At 43.4% G+C, this 15,938-nt stretch overlaps 1 protein-coding gene across 1 annotated transcript in view; it reads left to right on the plus strand.

Moving 5' to 3' along the window:
* Positions 1-15,938, plus strand: part of TRPC4AP (transient receptor potential cation channel, subfamily C, member 4 associated protein) — a 112,582-nt gene that overhangs the window by 86,864 nt on the left and 9,780 nt on the right. The window contains exons 8-10 of the mRNA XM_012665710.1: positions 7,233-7,457; positions 12,437-12,568; positions 14,907-14,965. Coding sequence (XP_012521164.1) covers positions 7,233-7,457; positions 12,437-12,568; positions 14,907-14,965 — 416 coding nt within the window. The remainder of the gene's footprint in view (positions 1-7,232; positions 7,458-12,436; positions 12,569-14,906; positions 14,966-15,938) is intronic.

Genomic DNA, 15,938 nt, shown 5'->3' on the forward strand with positions numbered 1-15,938 from the left:
GGGACCACAGTTGTATTGGAGTAAGGAAATGACACCAGATTGTAAATTGCATCCACAGGAATCAATGAAGAGAACCGAAATGGTAAATATAACAAACTCCGTAAATATATACTTGGTATTTCTTTTCTCAGTTTCTTTAACAGACATAAAATTATATAAAGTAATAATTACAGCAATGTATTATTGGGTTTTTAACATGTAGATATGACATGCATAACAGTTATAGTGCAAAGAAGGAGAAGAGGGAATAGAGCTCTCCATAGGAGCTCTGGAATTTAGTTCATATAAATCTGAAAAAGATTCTGTCAACCTGTATGTGGTAAACGCCTTAGAGCAACTACTGAGAAAGTAACTTAAAAATATATAGTGAAGAAATTATTAAAAGAATTAAAATGGTATACTAGAAAATACTTAATGCAAAGTAAACATTAAATGAGAAACAGAAGAACAAAAAACCCACATAATTCATCAAAGCAGTCTTAAAAAAAGAAAACCATATGAAACATAGAAAATAAAAAATGAAACGGCAAAAGTAAATACAACTTAATAGTAACATAAAATGTGAATGAAATTCATGAGTCATTCAAAAGACAGATTGTCATATTGGATAATAAAACAAGATCCAGTCATATGAGGCCTACATGAGACACACTTTCAATTCAAAGGTAGAAATAGGTTGAAAGTGAAGGATGGAAAAAGATGTATCATACAGACAGCATCCACAAGGAAGGTGGAGTGGCTATACTTAGAGACTTTAAAATAAAACCATTATCAGAGACAAGTAGCCACATTTTGTAATAATAAAAGGGTGAATCTGTCAAGAAGTTCTAACAGTTGCGAATATATATGTATCCAACAGCAGAGCCAAAAATATATATGAAGCAAAAACTAACAGATCTGGTGGGAGTAATAATTCAACAATAGTAGTTGGAGACCTTGATGTACCACTTTTAATAATGGATAGAACTAAGCAGAAGATCAACAGGGAAACAGAAGACTGGAGTAACACTATACACCATCAGGTACTAACAGACAACTGTAGAACACTCTAGCCAACAACTGCAGAATACACATTTTTCTCAAGTGCACATGGAACATTCTCTATGATAGACCATATATGAGGCTGTAAAAAAAAAAAAAGCCTCAGTAAATTTAAAAGGTTTGAAGCTGTACAAAGTATGTCCTCCAATCACAATGGAGTGAAATTAGAAATTAAAAACAGAAATTTGAGAAATTCATAAATATGTGGAAATTAAGCAGTGAACTTCTAAATAACCTATGGGTCAAACAGTAGATCACAAAGGAAATTAGAAAATATTTTGAGACAAATGAAAATGAAGACACAATATACAAAACTTACTGGATGCAGCTAAAGCATGCTTGGAAATTTATAGCTGTAAATGCTTATATTTTAAAAAGTCTAAGTCACCTAAACTTCTACGTTACGTCACTGGAAAAAGAACAAACTAATCTCAAAGCAAGCAGATGGAAGGAAATACTAGGATTAGAGTGGAAATTGGTGAAATAGAGAATAGAAAAACAACAGAGAAAATCCATAAAACCGTAGTCAGTTGTTTGAAAAGATCAACAAAACTGACAAACTTTTAGCCACACTGACCAAAAAAGAGAGAAGGCTTAGATTACTAAAAGCAGGAATGAAAGAAGATACATTACAAGGAACCTTACAAAGATGATAAAAAGGACTCTAAGGGAATACTATAAACAATGTATGCCAATAAATTAGATAACCTAGATGAAAAGGACAAATTGCAAGAAAGACGCAAACTACTGCAACTGACTCAAGAAGAAATAGAAAATCTGAGTGGACTTATAACAAGTGATGAGATTAAATTAATAATGAAACTACCCACAAAGAAAAGCCCTGGCCCACATGGCTCCACTGGTGAATTCTACCAAATGTTTAAAGAATTAATACCAAATCTTTCTAGACTCCTCTATAAAATATAAGAGGAGGGAATACTTCCCAGCTCATTCTATGAGGTCAGTATTACCTTGATACCAAAACCAGACAAAGACTCCACAGGAAAAGAAAATTACAGACCAGTATCTCTTATGAATATAGATGCAGAAATCCTCAACAAAATACTAGCAAACTGAATATGGCAACATATAAGGAGGATTAATCACCATGACCAAATGGGATTTATGCAAGGTTGGTTTAACATATGAAAATCAATTTATGTAATACACCATAGCAATAGAATGTAGGACAAAAACCATGTGATCATTTCACTAGATGAAGAAAAAGCATTTGACAAAATCCAACACTCCTTCATAATAAAAACACTCACCAAACTTGGCATAGAAGCAAACTTCCTCAACCTGTTAAAGGGCATCTACAGGCCGGGCATTAGTGGCTCACACCTATAATCCCAGCACTCTGGGAGGCTGAGTCGGGAGGATTACTTGAGGCCAGGAGTTTGAGACCTTGTCTCTATAAAAAATAGAAAAATTAACTGGGTGTGGTGGCATGCGCCTGGAGTACCAGCTACTTAAGAGTCTGAGGCAGGAGGATCTCTTGAGCCCAGAAGTTTGAGGTTACAGTGAGCTATGATGATGCCACTGTAGCCTAGCCAGGGCAACAGAGTGAGACTCTGTCTTAAAAAAAAAAAAAAAAGAGGCGGGGGGTATCTACCAAAAAAAAAAACAGCTGACATTGTACCTGACAGCAAAAAAATGAAAGCTTCCCAGCACTAAGACCAGGAACAAGACAAGTATGTATGCTCTTGCCACTTCTATTCAGCATTGTACTGGAGGTTCTAGCTAGTGTGCTTAGGCAAAAAAATGAAAGGCATCCAGATTAGAAAGGAAGAAGTAAAACTATCTCTATTCACAGACGACATGATCTTGTATATAGAGAAACCTAAGGAATCCACTAAAAAACCACTAAACTAATAAATGAGTTAAAAGTTTCAGGATACAAGATTAATATTTAAAAATCGTATGCTGCTCTGATGATAGTGGGTTATTGGAACTTATTAAAGTTAGTGTCACTAAAGTTGGTATACAACCCCTCAATCCTAAATTTGACTGGCTTTAAAGTAAATAAATGGTAGCAATCAACAAACCAAAAATGAAATTACAATTTCATTTATAGTAGCACCAAAAAGATCAAAATACTTAGGAATAAATGGAACAAGAATTGTATAATACTCTGAAAATTACAAAACATCATTGAAAGAAATTAAAGAAGACCTAAATAAATATACAGCCATCCTATGTCCTTGAATTGAAAGATTAATATTAAGACAGTAATGTTCCCCATCTTGATCTGCAGACCAATCTGCAGATTCAACACAGTCCCTATTGAAAATCCCAGCTGACTTTGCAGAAATGGACTAACTGATCCTAAAATTCATATGGAAATGCAAGGGATGCAGAATAGCAAAGATGATCTTGAAAACACACTCCCCGATTTGAAAACTCTATAATATAAAGCTACAATAATCAAGATACTGTGCTACTGGCCTAAGGTAAGACAGACATATAGATCAATGGAATGTTATTGAGAATTCAGAAATAAACGCTCATGCATATGATTAGTTGATTTTCAGTGGGTACCAAGACCATTGAGTTGGGGAAACAATAGTGTTTTCAACAAATGGTGCTGGGACCATTGGATATTCACATGCAAAAGAAAGAATTAGATCTCCTACCTTATATCATATACAAAAATTAACTCAAAAGGATCAAAGACTTAAATGTAAGAGCTAAACCTCTAAAACCCTTAGAAGAAAACCTAAGGATAAATCATGACCTTGGATTTGACAATGGTTTCATAGACGTGACATCTAAAGCACAAGCAGTCAAATTAATAATAGTTAAATTAGGCTTTTTCAAAATTAAAACCTTTTGTGCTTCAGAAAACATCAGCAAGAAAGTTAAAAGGGAACCCACAGAATGGGAAAACTTTTTGGCGGTGGGAGGGGCAGACGTTTTTGCAAGCCGTGTAACTACTAAGGGACTTGTATCTAGAAAATATAAAGAATGCCTATAGCTTGATAATAAAAGGAAACAACCCATGCGCACCACCTGAAGGATGGACATATTTGAAACTCGGACTTAGCGGGGGAGGGGGGGCAAGGGCAACATGTGTAACCTAAACATCTGTACCCCCATAATATGCTGAAATAAAAAAAAAAAGGAAACAACCCATTTCAAATATGGGCAAAGGGTCTGAATAGACATTTCTCTGAAGAAGATACAAATCTTCAATAAGGACATGAAAGATGCTCAGCATCATTAGCTGTCAGGGAAATGCAAATCAAAACCACAATGAGATATACCACTTCATACTCAGTAGAATGGTTATCATTGAAAAGACAGATAATAACAAGTGTTGGCAAGGATGTGGAGAAATCAGAACCCTTATTCACTGTTAGTGGGCATGTGAAATGGTGCAGCCACTTTGGAAAATAGTCTGGCAGTTCCTCAAAAGTTACCATATGGCCTAGAAATTCTACTCCTTAGGTATATACCCAAGAGAAGTGAAAATGTATAGTTTACACAAAAACTTGTTCATGAATGTTCGTTGTGGCATATTCATATTAGCCATAATATGGAAACAACCCAAATGTCCATCAGGTGATTAATGAATAAACAGAATGTGGTATATTGATACAATAGAATATTATTTAGCAATTAAAAATGAAATGCCAATACAGGCTACAACATGGAGAAACCCCGAAAACATCGTACTAGGTGAAAGAAACAGCCTCAAAGGCCATGTATTCTATAAGCTCATTTATGTGAAGTGTCCTGAATAGGCAGTTCCATAGAGACAGAGAGTAGTTTAGTGGTTGCCTAGGGCTGAGGGGTTTGGTAAGAAGTAGGGAATGACTGCCAACGAGTACAAGGTTTCTTTTGGGGGTGATGGCTGCACAACTCTGTAAATAAACTAAAAACCGCTGCCTTTCCGTGATTAAATGGGTGAGTTGCCTGGTGTGTGAATTGTAGCTCAAAGCTGTTTTTTAACAGAAGAATGAGTACGGACCCAGCCCCAGAAAGCAGAGTGCAGTGCAGGCAGACAGAGAGTGGTGACCACACTCATCAGTTAACGTAGAGCTGAAGAGACGTGGAGGGAAGCACGGGCCTCTTGAGCTAGTTTTCACATCCTCATCCTTAGGAATGACCTTGTTGCTAAGCTCTGGGCATTGCTTTGGATATTTCTTGAAAATATTTATCCCAGAGAGTTTGTCAGGCCTGTGCAAGCCAGACACCAAAAGTTGGCAGTGACTTGGGGAAGAGTCGAACTGCCTGTGTCTCCTTCTCCACAGATGCTCATTACTGAGAGGGCTTGTGTGCCACACCCTGCACCTGCCCCTTCTGTAGATATCCCCTCCTACCGTCCTCCCTAGAGGCCCCGTGAGCTAGGTGCTGAGGACACCGAGGTACGGGTGGTCACACAGCAAGTGGATGGCAGAGGTGGGATTCTGCATCATAGTTCTTCCAATTCGCTCCACAAATCAGTTGACTCTTAACTGTTCTGGGAGCTAGGCCAAGGAGTCCCAATGTGGAAATTAAGTAATTATATTTTTTCTCCCAAGGTGCAGGAAAATATGTGAATAGATAGAATTTTCTTAATTAGATTTTCCCCAGTAAGTTTTTCCTAAGTCTTTACCCACTGCCACTTTAGTTGCCATTAAGAACTTGCAGATTAAAAAGAAGAAAACCAAGTAGCAAGCATGCATTATAGCAGAAAAACTTAGTTTTTTACTTCTGTTTAACATACATGTTGTTTACATGTGCTGGGCATTGTTCTGTATATTCCTCTAATCCTCACAACATTGAGACATAGGTACTATTGTCATTATCACTGCCTTACAGATGAGGATGGATACCGAAGCACAGAGAAGTCAACTAATTTACCCAAGGTCACTCAGCTAGTGAATGGCCTTCCAACCTAACAGTCTGGCTTCAGGGTCTGTGCTCTTAACCACTGTGCCACGCCACCTTTCTGTCACACTTCATTCGGCCGCTTGTCTTCTTTCAGGGTTGTGATTTTATATTAGTGATATGACATGACTGGAAAAAGATAGTTCCAAGTCTGTAGGGTGGAATAAGTTAGGTTCTTATGTCATGATACCCTACAGAAATCACCGTGTCTTCTGGGCAGGCCTTACCTGCATGTATCTCATAACCACTCCTCTGTACCACATAGTTCTATTCTTTGCAGAAGGCCTCCAGGTAAACAGTTCCAGTAGGAGCTTGAGAGGACCTTACAGCTACTGATTCATGCTTCCACCTCAAAGATGAGGAAACTTGAGGAGAAGTCACTCTCCTAAGGTCACCAGAATCAGCCTCTCCTGATTCTGACCAGTGCCCTCTTAAAATAATAGGGACCTAGTAGTGATCGAGGCATCCTAAGTATCAAGTGCTGGGCTTTCCTTGTGTCCCATTCAGTATTCTCAGTGACCTGTAACCCTGGCCATCCACTGCAGTAGCAGAGAGCAGTCTGAGGCCTAGTGATAGGTGACTTGCCCAGGGTCACACAGCCAGCAAGTCTTCATTCCAGAGCCCTCAGTCATCATTGCTTTGCTCTCCCGCCTTCCCAGGAGCACACTTTACTGTGGCCTGAATGGCCCACAGGGACTTTTTCATTAACTGGGTGATAAAGGAGATGGGTTACATAAAGCTCAAAGTACGATGCCTGACACACGTCAAGTGTCCCATGAATGTTACTTACCTGCTGCTGTTGGTAATAATGAGACTGGGTAAGACGAAAATCTGCTAACAGATACTGCATTCGTCTGCATCACTAGTGTCAATCGTGACACCCAGTCTGCTTTAGAAGTTGAACCTTAGAAAACTTTAGGTTCTTCTTTGAAAACCGGAGAAAAATTCTTCAAAAAGGATCCCTCTCAGGCTTTCAACAGTGTCCCCTCACAGAATCTAGGCAGGATGATCAGGTAATCAGAGTCAGTTGTGACCTGGAGAGAGTTCCACACAATTTGCTGTCAGACATCTGTCTGGGCACTCCCTGGGGGCTGGTTGGCGGCAGGAGACAGGAATAAGCGGGGAGGGCACGGATTATGTTACTGTATTGGCTGTGTCAGAACAGTTTTACTTTATGTTGAAGTTGGTTTCTAAGCTTGCCTGGCTCCTGGGGGTTTGGAAGGAGTTTTACCGCTTTGAGAGTTCTGTCGCAGGCTCAGGGCCCAGCCTGATGGCACTGTTACCTCAAGTCTGTTGACAACAGGTTTGATGGGCAGAAATACGTTTCCTCACAAGCCGTAACTCAAACTTCTCTTCCGGTGGCTGCTGTGTCAGCCTCCATCGTGTTCCCTCCTCCAGGGGCTTCGGAAGAGAATGGTCTGCCTCACACTTCAACTAGGACCCAGCTGCCCCAGTCAATGAAGATTATGCACGAGATCATGTATAAACTGGAAGTGCTCTATGTCCTCTGCGTGCTGCTGATGGGGCGTCAGCGAAACCAGGTGGGCCCCTCTCCAATGTCTCAGGACGGGGGGAGCCAGGAGCAAAGCTGCCGTGTGCTCCATTGGGCCTTCTCTCAGAATGGCTCACATTCTAGCCCAGCAAAGTATAGGGGTGGGTTTCCTTTTTCCTGTTTTACGCATAAGGAAACCAGGCTGATTCCAGAGCTGAGTCTTTGCACTCTCCCCTTCTGTGACCAGCGTTTCTAGACAGCGGTGGTGCACGGGAGGAGCAGGCAGCCTGCCTCAGTGATGTGAAGAACAAAAGAGCTGATGCCTGGCGAGACTGGCTGTGCGGACGTGCAGGAGGAGTTGCCAGTCTGATGCAGACTTAGGGCGGTAGGGCAGTGCCCAGAGCTGCGTCCACTTTCAAAAGCTCGGCAAATCTAGATGTGCTGGGGTTCCTTGAACTGTGCAACAGTTGCAGGAGGGAGGAGCATTGTCCCCTAACCTGCAGTGGGAGAAAGAGGATAGCACTCCTCAAGACTGGTGAGAGGTGGCCCCTCCTGCTGACTATGTTACTGTCCTAGGGAGGAAAGCAGGCATGGTGGGAGGAGGGACTTCCAGGGAGGACAGGCTGGGAGCTTAGCAGTCCTCCCGAGTCACACTGGACTGTCACAACTCCTGTGGATGACAGAGGTGCAGTTATCCCCATTTTACAAATGAACAGTTTTACAAAGAGCCAGGAAAAGACTCACTGAAAAGATGATATTTGGCATGAAAATATCCCGAAGAAAGTGAGGGAGCTAGATGTGCTGCGATCTGAGGCAGCCCTCCAGGTAGAGGGAGCAGTGCCCCTGTGGTGGGAGTGTGCCTGGTGTTAGGGTAGAGTAGTGATGAGGCTGGGCGGGGTGGACTGGACCAAGCAGTGAGGAGAGGAGGGCTGAGGGCTCGCAGGGCCTCCCATCTAGCTGTCCGAGGCCATTTTAAAGACTTTGATTTTTACTCTCAGCGAAGTGGGAAGTCATCTCTCTGGCTTCTGTCTGAAAGTCTGGAGAACAAGGATGGGAGTGTGGAGACCATTAGGGGCCCTCGTCATGGAGCCAAGAGATCATAGTAGCTAGGACTGGCATGTGGTAGTGGGAGTGGTGGGAGGTGGTTGCATTCAGGATACATCCTGAAAGTAGAGCAGATGAGATGTGCTGATGATTTGACTGTAGACATAAGAGAGAGAGGAGTTAAGGGTGACTCCCAAGGTTTTTGGCCTAAGCATGTAGGGGAATGGATTTGCCATTTATTGAGATGCTCAAGACTGGTAATAAAGAGTAGAGGGGCAGGCTCAGGGCTGGAGGTGTCACTTTGAGAGTCCTCAGCAAATCGTTGGTATTTAAAACCAAGACACTAGGTGAGGTCCCACGCTGACATCCCTTCCTTCAATGTGGAACATGTTTGTTATTAAAAAAAAAAAAAAGCAGTAGGGACAGCTTCCACGTGTTGAGATGCTTTTAGAGGTAATTTCACAGTTATTCATATTTGAATTTTCAGGTATTTGGTAAGTTATACAACAGGTGGTGACCCCTTCCCTGTACCTGATGCTTGAGAAAACCAGGGTACAGAATGGGCCGTGCTCTCACTGGCCTGGCCTGGGCAGAGCCAGGATTTGGACTCTGCTGCCCTGCCTCCTCTTTCTGTCCCCTCACAACAGTTCCTTGTTCCCTGAGCCTTCCTCTTGCCAAGTTGCTATGAGACATTGTGGTCTTTAGTTAATCTGTGGGATTACGGTGCTGCTTCCTTGGGAATGAACCTTCAGTGGCCTTGGAATCCTGCCCCACCGAGAACCAATGTCTTACCGGTACATTCTCATTTGCACAGTCAACAGCTACTGAGTTCCTACTATGTGCCAGGCACTGTGAGGACGTGGATTCATACACCCTGCCTAGACCGGGGAGCAAGGGGAAGGGTTTCCTTGGCCAGGCCTCACAAAAGGCTTCCTCCTTGCAGCGGCCTTGTTAGTGTGCAGTTAGGCCACGTTCTCTGACTAGTCTTAGCCAAATTGAAATCTCAAGACTGGAAAGGCTCCCTAAGCGCTGTAAGTTTCATCCCTCTGGTGCTCATGAAGATAATCGATAAAGCAGTCGCTCTTTTTTTTTTTTTTCCCAGCATGCCCTGGGATGCTTCCTCATTACTTCACTGAGCCCTTTTAACAGCTCCATTATCCCCCCTCCCTTTTCTGTCAGGGGACTCAGGCTCAAAGAAGAACATTGCCCAGTATCACAGAGCTCGCTTGTGAGCCCAGGGCTGCCTGCCTCCAGAGCCTGAGCTCCTGTCCACTGCCCCCCAGGCAGAGTGGTACCACGTTCTGCCGTCTTGCCTGCTTCGCCTCCATCCCACTCTAGAACAGACAAAGGGGCTGGACCTGAGAGTAGGAATCATGCATTTGACAAGTAAAATTTGTCCTACAGGTAAAGAAGCTGGTATTTTCAAGAGAAAAGGAAGATAGCATAGCAGAAACCTCAAACCTAAGCACTGGCCTGGATTTAGGAGACCCAAAGTCTGGTCCGAGTCTGCCTCAGAAGGCCCCCCCTTTCCCAGCTGTGTAACTCACCCCCGCTCTCTTCGAGCCTGGGTTTCTAGTCTGTGCAGTGAGGCCGTTGGACTAGATGACCTTTCAGGGCCGTTGTAATGGTTTCATCTTTTTCTAACTGTGACCTGGGCCTGGCTTAGGTTCTTTGGAGTAAGACCGGAAGGCACACAGCTTGGTGACCGCCATAGATATCAACCCCTCTCCCCAGCTCAGTAAAGCAGGGCAAGGTAGACCCAGGCTGGGTTTTAGTAAAGGGCTGAGCAGTGGAGCAGACATCGTTTTGTGTTAGTCCTTGATCTAACAGATTCTGGGCTGCATATGTGTCTAATGCTAGCCAGAGGCTATGACTTGTGTCCAAAGAAGAAGTCTGTGGGCATGGAGGCTGCAGAGGATGTCTTTGTCAGGTTCTGGTCTCCCAAGACAAATGCATGCCTGTGGTAGGCTGGTAGGGGCAGACTTAGGATCAGAGCACTGGAGTTAGGTGATGTTTCTACCAGTGACTTTGCCCAGGCTGGTGTTGCTGAACTTCTCTTCCCTCTTTTAAAATGGTGATAAGTGAGCATTGGTGCTGTGCTCAGGGCTTTACATATGTTTTATGACTTTACCATTACAGCAGTCCTGAGAAGGGGTAGTAATAGTTTGGTTTTATGTTATATAAAACACTTTTAATAAGTAAATAATTCCCCTTTCAGCCTTTTTGTTTTGTTTTTTTTTTTTTTAAAGAGACATGGTCTTGCTCTGACACCCAGCCTAGAGTACAGTGGCGTGAGCATAGCTCACTGCAGCCTTACACTCCTGGGCTCTAGCAATCCTCCTGCCTCAGCCTTCCAAGTAGCTGGGACTACAGGTGCACACCACCATGCCCAGCTGATTTTTTAATTTTCTTTTGTAGAGACAGGGTCTCACTATATTGCCCAGGCAGGTCTTGAACTCCTGGCCTCAAGCAAACCTCCCGCCTCGGCCTCCCAGAGTGCCGAGATTACAGGTGTGAGCCACTGTGCCCGGCCCCATAGTTCTGTTTTAAAAGATATATTAGTAAATTAGTGTCAGTGAAGCCTCTCTCTCCTCTGATTCTCAACATTCTTACATGAAGCAACTAATTTTACCAGTTATTAGTGTATTCTTCTAGAGACATTTTATGCTTATAAAAGCAAATATATTCTTCTTTTTTATATAATCAGTAATATAACATGTATACATTTTCTTATTATATCTTAATGATTATTCAATTCACTACATGTAAAAGATTTTTTTTTTTTTTTTTTTTTACTGGTGCCTTGTATCCCTTTGAGTGAATGTACTATAATTTATATAACTAATCCCAAATGATGGAAGTGTAGGTTATGTCTATTTTTTGATATTACAAATAATGCTGCTTTGAGTAGTATTATAAATGTATGCCATTTAGTATTTATATGGGTCTCTCTGAGAATAAATTCCTAAAAGTAGAATTTCTGGTCAGAGAAAATGTGGATTTGTCATTTTTGGAGATACCGTGGAAGTGTCCTCCCTGTAGCACCCGGATGCCCTCCCACCGGCGTGTGTGACGTGCTTGGGGCCAGGTCACTCACCAACACGGTACTATAAAACTTTGCCGTCTTTGCCAATCGAAAAAAGTGAAAAATTGGTTGGGATTTGACTTTTTCTTAATGTCATAAGTGAGGTTGAGCTATTTTCATATATTTAAGAGCCTTTTCTGTTTCACTTTCTATAGTCTTTGTCCTTTTTTTTTCTGTAAGGTTGATCTTTTTGTTTCAGAGATGTGTGTAGGGCTCCCCATAGGGGAAATTAGCTCTTTGCCTGTGGCATGAGTTGCCCATATATGTTCTCCATTTGTCATATATGACTTGTGACTTTGCTAATTGTGAGTTTTGCCATGCTCAGTTTTAAAAGGTTTGTTTGGCAAAATGAAAAATGTTCTTTTTTAGCTTCTAGGCTTCGTATAATCTTTCAGAAAGGCTTTAACAGCTTAGATAATTTTTTTAAAGTCTTTGCATAGATTTTTCTAGGAGATCTTAAAGTTTCAGCTTTTAATAATTGCATCTTGCTTCCAGTTGAAATTTATCCTTGTGTAAAGCATGAGGTATATTTTCATGTTAATGATGTAATGAGGAAACAAACCTTAAGAAACTTGCTTAAGGTTACAAAGTTTGCACATGATGGAGCTAGGAGTCTAACCCCGGGCTATCTGAATCTAAAACTCATGCTCCTAAGATAGGACCTACTGTACATTATGACTTGCAGGATTTTTGCGAGCATTAATGAGCAAAGTTAAAAAATATATTTGTGTTTAGTGGGGCATAGGGTATGTATGGTTGTTTTCTTTAAGCCTCAACACTCCGTATCAACTGTTGCTTTCTCCGTCCCAAAGATTGTTGTTGTACGTGCTGAGCACAAGGCTTTGCTAGATCTTCCAGGCACTTTTGTCTCAATGCCTTTCCCTTCCTTCCCCATCCAGGTTCACAGAATGATTGCAGAGTTCAAGCTGATCCCTGGGCTCAATAATTTGTTTGACAAGCTGATTTGGAGGAAGCACTCAGCATCTGCCCTTGTTCTCCACGGTCACAACCAGAATTGTGACTGTAGCCCGGTAAGCAAAAGAACCTGGGGACAGATGGGGCTTGACTTGCTAGGAGTAGTTGTTTCAAGACCTGTTGCTGACCCTTTGACCTCTTGTTCTTTGAGAGTAGAGCAGAAACTAAAAGTCACATTTTACAATCCGTAATTGGAAGCTACCTTGGGGGAGGGTCCGAGCCAACCCTATGCTAAACTCCCTATGCAAAAATCCTGTTTTATAAGATTACCCCTTCTCTGCCGGGTGCAATGGCTCACGCCTGTAATCCTAGCTCTCTGGGAGGCCGAGGCGGGAGGATCGTTTGAGCTCAGGAGTTCGAGACCAGCCTGAGCAAGAGTGAGACCCCATCTCTACTAAAAATAGAAAGAAATTAGCAGGACAACTAAAAATATATAGAAAAAATTAGCCGGGCATAGTGGCGCATGCCTGTAGTCCCAGCTACCCGGGAGGCTGAGGCAGGAGGATCGCTTGAGCCCAGGAGTTTGAGGTTGCTGTGAGCTAGGCTGACGCCACAGCACTCTAGCCCGGGCAACAGAGCCAGACTCTGTCTCAAAAAAAAAAAAAGATTACCCCGTCTACAAAAGAAAATTTAAAAATCAGCCAGGTGTGGTGGTATGCACCTGTAGTCCCAGCTACTTGGGAGGCTGAGGCGGAAGGATTGTTAGAGCCCAGGAGTTTGAGACTACATAGTTTGAGCTATGGTCACACCACTGTACGTTAGCCTGGGTGTCCGAGCAACACCATGTCTCTTAAAAAAAAAAAAAAAAAGTTATACACTCCCCTTGTACAACTCTGGGATGGCGATCTTGCTTCCCTATAGGCAGGGCTACCCATTCCATTAGCTAGCAGCAAGTTTTTTTCCTTATTTGGTGTTCTATCCCTTTGTAATTTACAACCACTGATACTAGATTTGCCTCCTAGAACCACACACCACCGAGGGTCTGCATCAAAAGAGCACTTTGGGATGCTTCAGTTTTTTGAGGCCAAGGACTTGCCTCTACCTTGTGTCTCTCTCAGTGCCCTAGAGAGAGCTCTGAACCTGGCGTCAGAAGGCCTGGTGCCACTCAGCCTGTTGGGAGAGCTTGAATAAGTCACTGAATCTCTGAGCTTATTTTTTCTTGCCAAAGGAGGAAAATATTCCTGTGCCCGCCGGCCTCCCTGGCCTGTCAGACCCGCCCACCAGCATGAGCAGGAAAGCACCAGGGCCCCTGGTCTCCGTGCTGCGTTCTAGGCACTTTCCTCAGTGCCTTGCCTTCGTCTTTCCATCTTCTCTGACCTTATCAGATTTGCCTTTCAGTCCATCCATCTGAGTTTTTGCCTCAGCCTCCCAAGTAGCTGAGATTACAAACATAGGGCACCGCACCCAGCTCCATTTGCGTTTTTAATTTCAAGTGAATATATTTTGCATTTCTAGACATTCTATCTGGCTCTGTTGAAAAATTTCTTGGTCTTTGTTCATTATGTTGACGTCTTCTTTCTGTTGTATGTTATTTCTTCAATCATTTGTAACATACTTTCTTATGGTCTCTTTCATTTGCTCATGGGTACTAATGCTTGTGTTTGGGACTTCAGACACTTAGGGTAGAGTGTCGCCTCGTGTTTTGTGATGTTTATGGAGAGGCCACCTTTAGTGGGGCTTGTTTTCTTTTTAGGCACCTGTGTAGCCTTAGCCTGTGAAGCACTTCTACAGGGCACTTTTGCTTTTGTCTGGCGAGTACTTCAAGGGTACAGGTGTCCCAGGGCTAGTTTCCATGTTTAATGTCTTGGCCCTGATGCTCTGGTAGTGTGAGCCCAGGGTTTCTGCTTCTGGGAGACTCCCCTCCAGCTGCCAGCAGTGCCCTAGGGAAGCCAGACTTCTTGAAGCCAGTTCCCTGGGCCAGTAGATTGGGTCTTTCGAACCCTTCTTTCACCAGGCATATGCAGGCCCAAGGCTCTGTCAGGTTCTGCAGGGCATTACAACCCACGCCCTGGTGTGACCAAGTCTCATTTCCACTGCTCCACACAGCCACAGCTCCGAGCGTCAGCTTCTAGGCTCAGTGCTCCCCTACTCAGTCCTTTCTTCGTTTCTCATTCCTGCATACTTCCCTTTCTTTCCTATAAACTTAGCTTCACATTTGAAAGAATTTCGATGATTTTTTATCTAGTATGCTTGGGTATTTTTAGCAGGAAGGGTCCACATTAGCTTAATCTGTTGTTGGCCAGAATGTGGAAGTCAACAAATGGATTTCTAACTAAATAAAAGTCCTCATTGTGCATGAGGACAGAGAAGCAGACTATCTCCAGAGAGTCTGCCTTGTTTTATATGGGAACGTTGGTACTGTGATTTAACATTGAGGATACACGTGTATTTTAGGACATCACCTTGAAGATACAGTTTTTGAGGCTTCTCCAGAGCTTCAGCGACCACCACGAGTAAGTACAAGCACGTCCCTGCAAGGAGAGTTGTTGGGCTGTCACCCAAAGGCCTGTCTTTCCTTGTCTGGTCACTGACCTCAGCCCAAGAGGAGGACCTGGAGCTGCTGAAAGCCCACTGTCCCCTCAGTGTTAGCATGTGTGACTGCACTTCATGACACTGCAATAGGAGCTGCTGTTTGTCCGGCCCTTCCTTTGTGCCCGGCACTGTGCCAAGCTTTTCCCCAGCCCTCACAGCCACCGTGGGAAGTCGGCACAGGGTGATTGGCCCCTTATTACCCCTGGAATCGCCACATCTGTCTGCCATCCTTGGAAGCAGGAGTGGAGGCTTGGCTATTCCCAGGGCCCGGCAGGAACCTCAGGCAAGGCCGGCTGAGTACTTACCGCACAGACAGGGATTCTTCACCTCCCCGGGAGATGAGCTCTCTCCCTTATTTTTTTTTTTTTTTGTGGAATACACTCTGCCCTCTCATTTTTTATTTTTCAGCCTTCAGTGAAGAATGTACAGGAAAGTATACATTGTCCGCCATGAGGAAAGCTGCGCAGGGGAGGGGTGACCAGCTAACACTTGGCATTGGCACCGGGGAAACGAATTGCTAGGGAAGGGACCTTAGTGAGCCAGAACGGCAGGCCCAGGCCACCACTGCTCAGCTCCACCAAGCTGCGGGCGTGCAGGAAACTGGGCCCACTGTTAAGTAGCTTCTGCTTTTTTTCTCCCAGGGAAAACCAGAAATTAAGATTTATGTGAAAGGGCCGGGCATGGTGGCTCACACCTGTAATCCTAGCACTCTGGGAGGCATAGGCAGGCGGATCGTTTGAGCTCAGGAGTTCAAGACCAGCCTGAGCAAGAGCAAGACCCCGTCTCTACTAAAAATAGAAAGAAATTAGCTGGACAATTAAAATATATATATAGAAAAAACTAGCCGGGCATAGTGGCGCATGCCTGTAGTCCCAGCTACTCAGGAGGCTGAGG

The sequence above is a fragment of the Propithecus coquereli genome, unplaced genomic scaffold (assembly GCF_000956105.1).
Source record: "Propithecus coquereli isolate 6110/MARCELLA unplaced genomic scaffold, Pcoq_1.0 Scaffold122, whole genome shotgun sequence".
NCBI lineage: Eukaryota > Metazoa > Chordata > Mammalia > Primates > Indriidae > Propithecus > Propithecus coquereli.